Consider the following 13,038-nt stretch of genomic DNA (forward strand, 5'->3'; position numbering starts at 1 on the left):
AAGAGAGGTGGTGGACTTTTGAGGGTATATTCCCCTTGATATACAGTAAGTTGTCATCATTTTAATCAAATGTTGTTAGCCAACCTTGCACAAGTGAGGTAGGCTACTTGTCTACAACACTGAATCCGCTATCTTATACACAAGTTCGAGTCTCCTTTCCTCGTATGTTAGATTAATTTAGAGTAGTGTAGATTATTGCTTGTAATATTTAAAAATATTATTAGCCCGCTTTTTGAACAGTTGCAATATAGAACTAAAATGTGTTAAATTATCAAATTTGAGCAAAGTGCTTAAATTGGTTAGTGATTCCAATCAAGATTTGCATTTCAATAGTTAAAATAGGAAATGGAGTTATGAACATACGATGAGAATGAATGAGACACATTTTAATCCAACTTTTGATAAAATAAATTCTATAGCATATTAGTCTAAAGTGCTTTTGAACCAAAACTATATAATGTGAGATGATAGGGGGCAATGTGATCCACTAGAAAAAAAACCCTCACACCATTGAGAAAGCTTTGAATGCCTTAGTTAGATAAACGTACATAACTCTTTTTAGTGAAAACGACTAGTTAAGCATAAGGTTTGGTATTGGTAGATAGATACTTTTATATCTATGTTATTCAATCTCATCTCTAATAAATGAATGAATAGGACTTCAATCTCATCTCTAATAACGCTATCCAAAATCTGTCATTTTTGTTAAACAAAAGTTTGAGAAGGACACACTAATCTAGTGGTTTGAAGCACTCCTAACATCCGTGTAGTGTATGTGAGTTTAGTATGTTATCGCCCTTCTCAATATGAAATTTAAAAATAAAAAAAAAGTGTAAGAAAGAAATGTTAAGTGACGTGAATTAATGTAAAATAAAAAATGAAAAATGTTGAGTGGCATTTGTTGTTATTCTTTCCTTTAGAGTTATGGTAATATAGATGTACAAAGATATGACGAGGTATAACAATGGACATACATTATGTTTTGGTGTGGCTGATATTCTACGACACCTTATATCATATAACCTGCATGTGATTCACTCCAGTTATGTCCAACATACGTAATACAATGCGTTCACATCATAACATTGGATCCTTTTTTTTTTTTATAAAAAAAACACACAAGATTTTGAGCTATAAATAATAAAATTTATAATTAGCTAGTTGTTACTAATTATAAACAAGATCTTGAGTTATAAATTATATATTTATTAATTACAAAGCAAGCCATTAGTACCAGAAAACCAGGAACTTTGAAGACATTTTCTTCAAGCGATTAAGGGCTCGTTTGGGAGCGATTCTGAATAGGCCAATAATCATTAAGTGATTTTATGGAGAAGCACATGGGAGGTGCTTCTCCCCAGAATCACTTAAAATCATTAAAAGTGATTTTATGGAGAAATAAATGGGATGTGCTTCTTCTCAACAGTGATTTTGGCCCCCAAACGACCCCTAAATTTCCACAAAACACGTAATTTATTTGTTGTTTTGTTTTTTGGGTAGAAAAATTTGTTTGGGTAAAAATATAGGATGTCCAAGCCCAATACGTCTGGCTTACTCTGGGCAGTTGCTAAATGTCCATAATAATATATAGCCCACATAAATTACAAATCCAATCCACCGTTTGAGAACTTATTTTTTGGCAACAAAAAGAAAAAAAACATTTGAAAAGAAATTGGCACAAGAAAAGTTGCAAATATCCACATACTCATCTTCTCAATTTCAACACTAACATCAATGTTTTTTTTTGGTTCGAAACTAACATCAATGTTTATAAGGGAAACAAAATGAAACATAAGACTTTTGGAATAAACTAGGAACATATATAACAACTAAAAGATGTGACTAAGGCTAAATAATCAAGTAGAGCGTGACGTGGGAGCACGCAATGGCGGACCTATGAAGGGGCTCAATTGGGCTTTAGCACAGTTTTGATTTTGTAGTTTAGTCTTAATTGTACAACAAAATTGAAAATTCATTGCAATTAAATATTAACCCACTTATTTTTTAAAATTCAGTCTATCCTAGCCACCCACATCAGATTTTTTTTTCATCTACCCACTGAAATCCTACCATATTTTCTATAAAAAAATATATAATCCTACCATATAATATTAATTAGCCCAAAAATTCTTGGGTATAAAAGATCTCCAAAAAAATAAAAAATTTAGCCCAATCCTAGAAATATTTCTGAGTCGCCATTGGGAGCACGTGTGGCGGTCCAAGATTATTTAAACTATTAAACTCCTGGACGATTGGCTGCAGGGGGGGTTGTGGTTTGTTCGTCTCCTGTGCCTTAGTTTTGAAATATATCTGCAATGTGAACATTTTAGAGTCTGGATCCCAATTTGAGAAAAGTTTATTGGGAGTGGTTTTGTCAATCTCTGTGCTAGGAACCCTAAAAGCAATTGTGTCGTAGGGTTCGGCTGCAAAGAGAAGATACTGGTATCTTTTGTCCACAGATTGAACTCTCTGCTCATAAGATGACATAAAACGGTGCCGTGGCTTCGCATTAAATTCAATCTCAGGATATTCAATCTGGAACAGAAGAGACCTCTGCTTTGATTCTCCATCAAACTGCTTCGTCACTCGGTAACCAGGCCTACCAATTTTGACAGACTTTCGGACGTTCCCTTTGCGCTTTTGAGGCTGCAGGGGCTGAGGAGCAGGAGGAGCTTCTTTAGCCTCACGAGCAGCTCGCTGTGCCAAGTTAGTCTGATGGCTCTTCCCTTGCGTGTGGGCCAAGTAACTGCCCTCGTTCTTGTGCAGTGTCAAGCAAAGCTTGCACTCGTAGCTTCCGAGGTGGTTGCGCATGAAGTAGGGGTCTTTGGCAAGGTCGATGGTCTCGAGGGCGAGTCTTCGGAGACGCTCTTTGCGGTCGATGGCTTCGTTTTGGGCAGAGGCGGCGCCGCCGCTGCCCGGCTTTGAACCCCATTCTCTGTCCATCTTCTCAGTTCTCAGTCACTGGCTGTTCCTCTCGGTCTTGACGGGTTTACGATTTGAGAGAATTATAGTGGATAAGTAGTCCTTGAATATTTTGATTGTATGATGTTATGTTAATTAAAATATATAGTGCCTTAAGCTTTTTCCTAAAAGAATTGTTAAAACCTAATTCTTGTAAGATTATGAATGAATTATGGTTAAAATATAATGCCTTAAGGTTAATTATGGTTTTTTCCTACAAGAATGAGGAATTAAAAAAAAAGCATTTCCTAATTCTTGTAGGATTAGGATGAATTATCGTTAAAGTACATAAGGTTTTTCCTACAAGAATTAGGAAAGCTTCTTTTCCTAATTCTTGCAGGATTACTAGGTCTATATATATAATAGTGTCACACAATCTTTTGCTTCATTCTACAACTTGTGATTAAACTCAGTTGGTCCTTGTTTGTTCTGCAAGCACAAAAAATCTTTGGTTTTCGTTTTGTTGTTGTGTGCTTGATTTGTTTTTGGCCTTTGTTGGGTTTCAATTATGAGTTGGAGAAGACAACAAGGTGAGGGTGGTGACCACAGTGGTTACTATTCTCGACAGCGGTACAATCATTGGAGTTCATTACAGAAGAAGAGAAAGCCACAAGATCACAGCTTGAGCGTGCCTGACTGGGAAAAGCAATTCTGTATGAGGGCTGGCTCAGTTCCATGGGGAAAACTCGTAGAAACAAAGAAGTACATGCTGTCTCTCCACAAAAACATTGTTCAATGGAACGATTCTGCTGGCGAGGAGACATTCAACGATGCGAAAAGCCGGTTCTGGGCGGAGATCAATGGCCTTTCTTGCAACATATCTTTGCCGGATCCTGACGCTTATATTGATGATGTAGATTGGAGCTCGTCCAACATTGATCATGAGGAGATTTTGGACTTGGAAAGGAGCAGGGAACCTAAACCCTACTACTATGATCATGGTGAAATCCTAGATCCTGAGGCTGTTGTCATTATCGGCCTTCATCTTACGGTCTCAAATAAGACGGTTGCGTGCACCGGATGGGGTGACAGCGAAGAGGACCTGAAAAATAAAGAAAATATTCATGAAAATCCTTGGGAGCCTGCTTCTGGTCATCAGAGCAAAGCTGCAGCCATGGTTGGAGGATGGGGCAGCAACACTTGTAACAAGTGGGAGAATAATTGCTCACGTGATCAATGGAAGACTAGTTATTATGGAAGAGGTGATCATGGAGTTTCTTGGGGAAATTTCAAGTCCGATGTAAATGGTGGCAGTTGGTGTCAGAACTCAAGATATAAGATTTCGAGATTTCACGGTGGTGATGGTTATCAGAAAGCTGGAGGGCGGTGGAGGAAGGAGGAACAAAGTTCACGTTGGTGACGAAATTACCTGACTTGATGAGGAGACTTGGAAATGCAGCAAGTTTTAAGGTTCCAATAGAGAAACCAGTTTTGTAATGTCAGCACAAAGGATTATTAGTTTTTGTACAAGATTGATCATTTACAATACAATACAATATAATTTGGTTTTACTCTTTGTTGTGTTTTGTTTTTCTGATTCAGCCTAAGTTTGATATTAGAAAATTAAAATAAATAAAAAATAAAAAATAAAAAACCTCCTTAGGCAGACTAACAGGCTCAGTGGGGCACATCTAAGTCCAGGCCCAAACTCACATTAGCCCACACAAATGACAAATCCAATCCACATGGAAGTTCCACACACTCTCTCTCTCTCTCTCCGTGTCCTTGCCTCTGTAACTTATGACCTCCACAGCTTCTAACGCTTAAAACCCAGATTTTTCAAATCCCCAAGGTATGTGCGCTCTTCTATTTGCTATCAATTGAACCGACTTTTATGTTTATGCACCAAATATTCAGCTTCATCTTCAAGTTTGCTGAGTTATTGATGCTCTCTAATCTAAGCTTCTTTCTGAATATACCCATTTCGCACCCAGCGCCGTCTCACCCATCGCCGTCGCCATCTCCATCTCAGATTCATTGGTTGGGTGGGTTTCGTATTGCCGTACCTGTATCCGTATGGGTGCAACAATTTAATGCGGTTACTGAAAATTTGTTTCACAGTGGGAAACTGTGTTGTGACAAAGGAGAGGAGACTAATGTGAACTGCTCAAAATATTGAAAATTAAAGAAGACAAGACGAATGTTTGTGAGTTCCGGAAATTCTACTTGCTGCCAGTTCCCCTTACCAGGAATTGATCAGGTGAACAACTGAGCAACCTTATTCATAATTTGTCACATTTCTTTCGAACTCTACCTTGTTCTACTTGGGTATTTAATTTCACTTCTTGGCTGACTCATTAGATCAAGACAACTGAAGCAGCTTTGTCATTGGGGTTTGGCTTTTCTAATTGTAGAACTTCTCTCTTGTGGAAGGTAACTCAATTTGTTGATCTCATTGTTAAGGAAAGCAAGAACAAAATTGTCATGCATTTACCTTCCCGCTTGATTTCTAAAACTTGGAAGTTTTCATTTAACAGTCTTCATCTCTTTATCTTTCTTTTTCTCCTAGAGAAATTCTCTACATCACACGGTGTCTATAAATGCATTCAATGTCAAGTGCTCCTTCAAGCAAAGTAGACAACCTCTAACCAGTTCAAAAGCAATTGAGAAGTAAGTTTTCTATCTTTCTTTATAATTAACTATAATATATGCTTTTCAATGTAAAAGTTCAAATGCTTCAAGACACTGCATTTTCGTTCAAATGCTTGGCTGCACTTTGTATTAGTATAAACTGACATCTATAGCTATTTACGAAATGTCATTTATGTAGTCATTGGCCTTTAGGTTGTCATAATGCTTCAAAAGGATGTACTTTGCATGATGTAGGAAAACAATCAAGAAGGTGGGAAGGAAAGAGCACCACTTATGGCAGAAAAGAGACTCAGCTGGGTCTGGGCAAAAGGCACTCAATCTCATCAGAATTGTTAGTCTTCTTTCCCTTTTCTTAAGTTTCATAATCTTGCCTTTTTTCTTTCAAGCTTTATAGCCTTATAAAACACGTTTATTGTTTGTATGGGATGTATACCATGTTTTTTTTTCAAAGTTCCAGATTTTAGATAAAATGTTTGAGATCCTGTTGCTGCTCTGTTTTTTCTTCATTAACATTGGATTGACAGGTCTCTGGTCTTCCTAATGAGAAAGAGACAGTTTATGGAGCATTAGATAAATGGACAGCTTGGGAGACTGAGTTTCCATTGATTGCAGCGGTTAAGGCCTTGAGAATCCTAAGAAAGAGGAGTCAATGGGTGCGTGTAATTCAGGTATGGCTTCTTTAGACTGTACTTCGGATTGTGTAGAATTGGTACTGCTTTACTTTAGGTGCAACCTGCTCTTAATGACCCCTGTTATCTAATAAATGTTTTCTAGAGAATTCATGTAACTGTCAAACAAGTGGAAAATTCACTTTTTCTAGTGTCCTTGCATGTGGTCGACAAATTAGCTTGGTTCAATTTGAGACTTAATGTGCATAATTCCTTTATGGTATCATTGCATGTGGAATATAACTTATCCATGTTCAATTGGAGAACTAAAAACGTGACAAATCCAGTTAACATGAAAACACAGAGGACGCCTTGAGGTGGCTTCGTATAATTAATTTAGCCTCTCTAAGACTTCTTAGGATCTTTTTTCTTTAACCAGCCTTATTAGTTGCTGGGTCTTCTCATTTTTAACTGTTCTAATGGTTTTAGGGATATAATTTTTTGTATATAGATTAACTTGTTTGATTAGCAAAAGTTTAAGTAAGGCCCCATAATAAGGCAAATGGATGGATGCATTATAGATGGCTAATCCTTAGTGCTGGTTAGGTGGCAAAGTGGATGTTGAGCAAAGGCCAAGGAGCAACAATGGGAACATATGACACCCTTCTGCTGGCATTTGATATGGATCGGAGGGTAGATGAGGCTGAATCACTGTGGAACATGATTCTGCACACGCATACACGCTCTATCTCAAAGCGGCTGTTTTCTAGGATGATATCTTTGTATGATCATCATGACAAGCAAAATAAGATAATAGAGGTAATGCATACCACCCCACTAGCATTTCCACCTTTTTTTGTTCTTTTTTTTTTCATGGTAAGGTATATTGTACAGTATTCTGGAAAAATGTCATAAGTTGAAGATGAATAGGAAATATCATCATAATACTAAGATTTAAATCGCTTCCTGAGAAATTCAGGTATTTGCAGACATGGAGGAGCTGGGTGTAAAACCAGATGAAGATACTGTCTGGAGGGTGGCACGTGCTTTTAAGGAACTAGGCCAAGAAGAGAACAAAACACTTGTTTTAAGAAGATACCAGTGTAAATGGAAGTACATTCACTTTAAGGGTGAAAGGGTTAAAGTGAGAACTAATGCATGGGACGAAGATGACAACTTAAGCAACTGAAATGGACTTGCTTGCTGGCATTGACTGGAGGATGCACAATCTCATCTTGTTATCTGTTTTTCTTTTTTATTTTTCTCCATTTTTTTACCCTTAGATGAAGATATGTACAGATATAGGGTAAGATTCATTGCTACATGCTAAAGATAAAATTCCGTTGTAAGAACGATTCTGTATGCATCCATTTGAAGTAATGATAACTTTCTGAGATGAGCATATCTGGATCTTTTTATGTAAGTAGATTATTTTCTTATGCAGCCATTGTTGCATATTTAAATTACGGTTTTGATACAGGGTGTTGTTAACATCAACTCTTGTTATCAGAGTTCTTCATCCTTTAGAGTTTTCTTATTATTCTTTATCCTAAAAAGGGTGAAATAGAATTGAGACTCCATGGAGAAAATATTCCGTAAAAGCCCCTTGCTTCTGCAACCCCTTCAAGCACTAAATGCACCAAGAGTCCCCTATCTCTATTTTTGTGTTCCTATGACTTGAATCAAAATCTAAAAGAAATGAAAGTGTCCACATGAAGATTTGTTAAGCTAAAGACACTGCAATGGGACTCCTTACAGTATGGAGTCCATCAGTCCATGTGTACCACCCAAAGACATACTCATCCTCGTCATGCTCGCTAAGCATCTCTTTTCTTGCTTTTACTGTTATTGTGAAGCCCTTCTTCTGGCCAACATGATCAAAGAACAGCATGCTTGGGGAGGCCTTAACCGAGATTCCCAGAGGCGGTTTGGAAGTAAAGAAGTAAATGCTTTTGCCTGCGCCAACATTTGTGACTGTCCGCTTAATGGTGATGGCACTTTTGAGTTTGGAGATTGCAATGGAAGGGTAGTTCAGGTTGGTTGCTGTGGGTGGTGATCTTGGACACTTGAATTTTGGGTCGACGTCCTTGACTCCTCCTATGCTGCACATGTATAGAAGGTAGTCTCTGTACGAAGCATCGTACACAAGGCCAGGGTCTGCTGCCTTGGTGGGACGAATGTGGCCAGAGCCATACGCAAAGGGAGTAGCAGCATCGCCTGATTCATCATTCAATGGCATATCCAAGTTGTTTCTTATCTCAGCTGCAAGGCAAACGATAAAAGTTGGAGATCTTGGGTCATGACAATGCGATGCAAACAATTATGATCAAACACAAACCGGTTTCTTTGATCAAGTGTCCTGTCATGCCTCCAAAAGTATTTAATTTTACCTGTGGTCATGAGAGCAGATCTTATGGCAGCACTGCTCCAATTAGGGTGGATTGCTTTGAGAAGTGCTGCTGCAGCAGCTACATGAGGGCAAGACATTGAAGTTCCAGAGTAGATGTTATACTGAGCAACTCGGAGATCGATACCATTCAACTTGGTAGGTGGATCAGCCTCACTCCACGCTGCCAATATATTCAGTCCCGGCGCTGTGATATCTGGCTGCTCATGCGAAGGAAGAGAGTATAAGTTTTAAAACCATTAGAACAAGGCTATAATCACTGCAAAAAAGGTCACAAAATTTACCTTCAGAATGTTAGGGTCCATGACATTGGGGCCTCTGCTAGTGAAGGAAGCCATGAATGGAGCTGGCTTTGTATGCAAGACTGTCCTTGCTGGTATAATAGTTGCAATTGGATGCTTGGTAGAGTTGATGTATTCAAGAATTCTGTTAGCATCTTTATAAAGCACTGCAGTGGCAGGAAGAACATGAGCATCACATGCAATTTCAATCCCATTTGCTGCACTGTTGCCTAAGATAAAACCAACACCCCCTGCCCTTTTCACTTCCATGCCTTTTCCAACTCTCATCCCACTACCTCTCATGCACAACACTATCTTCCCCTTAACCTTCTCAGGTGAGAGAGAGCCTGGAAGGCATTGTCTGCAGCCACATTGGGTTTTACAAGTCATTAATTAACTAATCAAAACAATTAAGTGACTACTAATCATCTCTCAAGAAACACATAAATTAATTAATTAAATTATAAATCATAGAGTAAACTTTACCCTGCCATATCTTTGGGCACACCAGTGTTGATAACATCTGCAGCATACACTAAAGGGTACATGTTATTCTCTTCTAGCTTGCTTGGGGTCACTGTTTCTCCCTGAATGTTGATTCAAAACATTTTCAGAACTACCATTTTTGTTTTGCTTAAAATTTTAGGAGCAAAACTAAACCAAATTATGCTTTAAAAAATATGTGCTCCTTTAATTACCTCAAGTCTGATCCCATTTCCAAGCACAACAGGTGAGACAAATGCCCGGTCGAGGCTACTAGCACCAACTGTGATGACCCATGGAGCTGGATTTGACAATGTAGCTGGGGCAGGGCCAGAGTTCCCAGCACTACATGCCACCACAATGTTCTTCTTAGTAGCATGCAATGCTCCAATAGAAATGCCATCACTTGTGTAATTGACAGGTTGACTTGTGCCAATTGATATGCTCAGTACATCAACACCATCACCTATGGCATCGTCAATGGCTGCAAACATGTCTTCTTCAAAGCATGTGTTTCCATCAACCTTGGACTGGCCTGGTATTGCCCAGCACACTTTGTATATGGCAAGGTGTGCCAATGGGGCACCGCCAGAGGCAGTGCCACGGGCAAAACCCCCTAGGGCCGAGGCGTTGGGAACGAGCCGTCCTGCCACGGTGGAGCTTGTGTGTGTGCCATGGCCATCCATGTCACGTGGTGATCGGTAGTCCTCTGAGGCATTTAGAGGGCCGTAGTAGTGCTCGAATCCTTTGAGGTAGTAGCGAGCTCCTACGAGCTTCCTGCAAGACAAGTCATCAAGGGTGAACTATGTGTCATATTCTTGTGATTTTAAGCACAATGTTTGATTATTTCTTAGTTAGTTTCACTAGCTGCAATGAAATTCCAAGTTCCACACTCAGTTAAAATTGTTAGAAATAATTATACCAATGGGGCTTTGCTACAAGTAACAACTGTACACATTATTGGCTACAAACTAACGATAGGTCAAAAAAAATGGAAAAGCTGGTTAGGCCAAATATGTCGTTCCTTTGAGTTTAATTTGGTCACTATAGTCTATAGTTTGTAAATTGTTTCAATTCAAGGAGATCTCTACACGAAATTACCGATAGTTGAGGGCTCTTCTCGAATTAAAACAATTTGGAAACTACATGAACTAAATATGATGCAATTGAAAATATAAATATGAGAGTGAAACTTATGAAAACTACAGCCACTAAAATCATGATTTAGATAACACAAGTGAGCAAACACCACTGAACTGCCCAATTGAAGTGGTTTCTTTCTCTGAGAAGAAAAATAGTTTGAGAACTGTGCATAAATAATTGGAAACTGGCATGGGGTCCATATTGGTTTTAGGGTCACTTTCCGATCCCCTCTATAGGCTAAGCAAATGCCTGGAAGTCCAGGGTCACAGGGTACCAGACAAAAGTTCACAAGATGTGAAACAAAAGCATCCAAAGTAGAATTAAATCAGTTGTTTGTTTGATTGAAAGAAACAAGCAAGGAATCATGGATGCAGGCCCAGAAATACTTTTGAATTTTCAGTGTTCAATAATCCCAGACAAGTATTTATCAATTATGCAAGTCAAGTGGCCAGAAATATTTATCCCAGAAATACTTTAAAATTTTCATTTTCAATTATCCCAGACAGGTATCTATCAATTATGCAAGTCACTGGAAAATGCTTTCTTTCATGCAATGGAAGGAAAGGTACAAGATGAACATGCATGCCAGCCAGGCCAACCAAAAATCTACTGCTATCTTGATTTGTTTGTACATGAACCAATTTTATTATTTGTTATATAAAGAAGGATATATTTTTTAATCTAATCAGTGATTAAAACTCTAATTCCTTGGTATCAGCAAAGGTTTCTCATTTCATTTACATTCCCAAAACTTACACTTCTGCAGAACCCATTTCTGTCAAAATATCCAGGAGCTAAAAAACTCAAAGTCAAAAGATTTGAGTTATTTTTTTTAGCATTTTTCTATTGTAAATTTTCCAAGTCAAAAGATTGGAACTTGGAAGGCATGCAATACTATTGGTTCCTTCTTGACCCATCTCATGTTCTCTAGTGTGGTGGGGTCTAGGTCTAGGTCGAGCTAGGCTTCTAGGGTAAAAATCTTTCCGCACTAGAATCACCAAGTCAGAAAATTAAGTGGCCGCTGGAGAAGTATTTCCTCAAGAGAGAGAAAAAACATAGAAGTTAAATATGTGTTTCAAAGCGCAAAGTCAGCCATATGTTATGGAATTAAAATCACTTCAAATGTAAACTCTAATTGCCTAAATGGCTGAGACCAGCACAATTAGCTGTCCAGAAAAATGGCTACATATCAAAGAAAGTAGATGGAAGGAAGGAAATTAACAATTAAATTTAACAAACTCACCTGTTACAGTGAGATGAATTGAAACCAGGTCCAGATTGGCAGATTCCCTTCCATGATTTTGGAATGGGTCCCATTCCTTCATCACTAAAGCTCTTCGATTCTGGCCAGACACCTGATCACAATATCAATCACATCATCATCACATGCACCCAATCGTACCCTCTTTTCTTTGGGAAACACTTGTGTAGAATGGAGATAACACTGTTTTGCTATTTGCGACCAATCACAGTGTGCCACGTGCAATAACTGTTTCATCCGGCATGTCGGGATAGCAAAACAATGTTATATCACACAAGTTTGTCTGCTTCCCAGACACACAAACACAAAGGAACTCACATGTGAAAATAGTCACTGGACAACAGAACAGAAGTCACATATGAAATTGTTTGATTATATTGATGTTTTTTTAATAGTTTCTTTACCACTGTCAAGAACCCCAACTATGATGTCCTTGCCAAATCTGGCTTTGGATAAGAAGTCTCCTCCCATCTTGTTGCTTGTCCAATGCCTCTCTTCCTCTTCTATTATGCCTACAAACTCCCATGACCTTGTGGTGTGCATAGAGTACTTTTTTGGGTGGCTAGGCCACACAGATACAACTTCTTCCAACTCTGCACATAACATTAATTTCTGCAGTATTAGAAACAGAGAGGGAAGAAGGGTTTTTCTTTTTAATTAAGCAAATCCTGAACGTGAGTTTGATTGTTTTGGTTTACCAGATAACTGGGAAGCTTCATCTTGAGTGAGCACTGCTGCAAAGCCATTGATGCTGTGCTTGTAGCTGTAAAGCAGAGAAGCTCTGGCTTCTTCCTCTGTTTCTTTCACAGAGAGCAAATATGAGTGATGTGTGTCCTCAATTTCATGCAGAGCTTTTTCTCCACTGTGCTCACCAAAGTACACTATGTAGACCTGTCATAACCAAACTCCACCACTATAAGAATTGCAAAGCAAAAAGATGAATATAAAATGGAGCAAAAACAGATTTCCATAGCCAAAAGAAGAATGACCTGTTTTTGTTCTGCACATGAGGCTAAGAGAGGAAGGAGAAGGAGAGAGAAGATGAAAAATATCTTCATTGGTACTGTTGAAGATTGTAGTGCATGCAATCCTGGACTGATCATAAGTGCTTATATAAGTTAAAGAATCTAAAACCAAATTCTTATCTCTATATCAAAAGGCCCCTCATTTTTAGAGTAGGGACCTATATGAAATTTTGTATACATATACAATTATATTATAGATGTATGTTTCCTACTGGCACTCATCTGGAGTGTTTACTTTATACTGGACTCTTCTTTACAGGATTAGTTGACTATTATT

The 13,038-nt window shown here is 38.4% G+C and overlaps 2 protein-coding genes and 2 pseudogenes across 5 annotated transcripts; 2 read left to right on the forward strand and 2 right to left on the reverse strand.

Annotated features, from left to right (window-relative positions):
- Nucleotides 1-2,175: 2,175 nt before the first annotated feature.
- Nucleotides 2,176-2,999, reverse strand: LOC110766600 (uncharacterized; annotated as a pseudogene).
- A 376-nt stretch (nucleotides 3,000-3,375) lies between these two features.
- On the forward strand, nucleotides 3,376-4,425 carry LOC110766599 (uncharacterized; annotated as a pseudogene).
- Nucleotides 4,426-4,630: 205 nt separating this feature from the next.
- On the forward strand, nucleotides 4,631-7,563 carry LOC110766598 (pentatricopeptide repeat-containing protein At4g18975, chloroplastic). 4 transcript variants are annotated; one of them, XM_021969952.2, is made up of 9 exons: nucleotides 4,631-4,753; nucleotides 4,896-4,946; nucleotides 5,023-5,161; nucleotides 5,263-5,334; nucleotides 5,471-5,571; nucleotides 5,788-5,884; nucleotides 6,078-6,221; nucleotides 6,768-6,980; nucleotides 7,141-7,563. In XM_021969952.2, exons 3-9 carry the CDS (start codon nucleotides 5,102-5,104, stop codon nucleotides 7,348-7,350), a joined length of 897 nt encoding a protein of 298 aa, XP_021825644.2. In that variant the 5' UTR covers nucleotides 4,631-4,753; nucleotides 4,896-4,946; nucleotides 5,023-5,101; the 3' UTR covers nucleotides 7,351-7,563. The 4 variants fall into 4 exon arrangements, with proteins under 4 accessions (XP_021825644.2, XP_088108245.1, XP_021825645.2 ...); XM_088252119.1 differs by having other exon boundaries at nucleotides 4,896-5,161; XM_021969953.2 differs by lacking the exon at nucleotides 4,896-4,946 and having other exon boundaries at nucleotides 4,644-4,753.
- Nucleotides 7,564-7,752: 189 nt separating this feature from the next.
- On the reverse strand, nucleotides 7,753-12,911 carry LOC110766597 (subtilase family protein). Its single transcript, XM_021969950.2, has 9 exons — nucleotides 12,726-12,911; nucleotides 12,435-12,627; nucleotides 12,141-12,329; nucleotides 11,719-11,830; nucleotides 9,548-10,109; nucleotides 9,336-9,436; nucleotides 8,853-9,210; nucleotides 8,552-8,768; nucleotides 7,753-8,423 (listed from the first exon to the last, which is right to left on the reverse strand). Exons 1-9 carry the CDS (start codon nucleotides 12,837-12,839, stop codon nucleotides 7,885-7,887), a joined length of 2,385 nt encoding a protein of 794 aa, XP_021825642.2. The 5' UTR covers nucleotides 12,840-12,911; the 3' UTR covers nucleotides 7,753-7,884.
- Between the last annotated feature and the right edge of the window lie 127 nt (nucleotides 12,912-13,038).

Source organism: Prunus avium, chromosome 4, assembly GCF_965620075.1.
Source record: "Prunus avium chromosome 4, drPruAviu1.hap1.1, whole genome shotgun sequence".
Lineage (NCBI taxonomy): Eukaryota > Viridiplantae > Streptophyta > Magnoliopsida > Rosales > Rosaceae > Prunus > Prunus avium.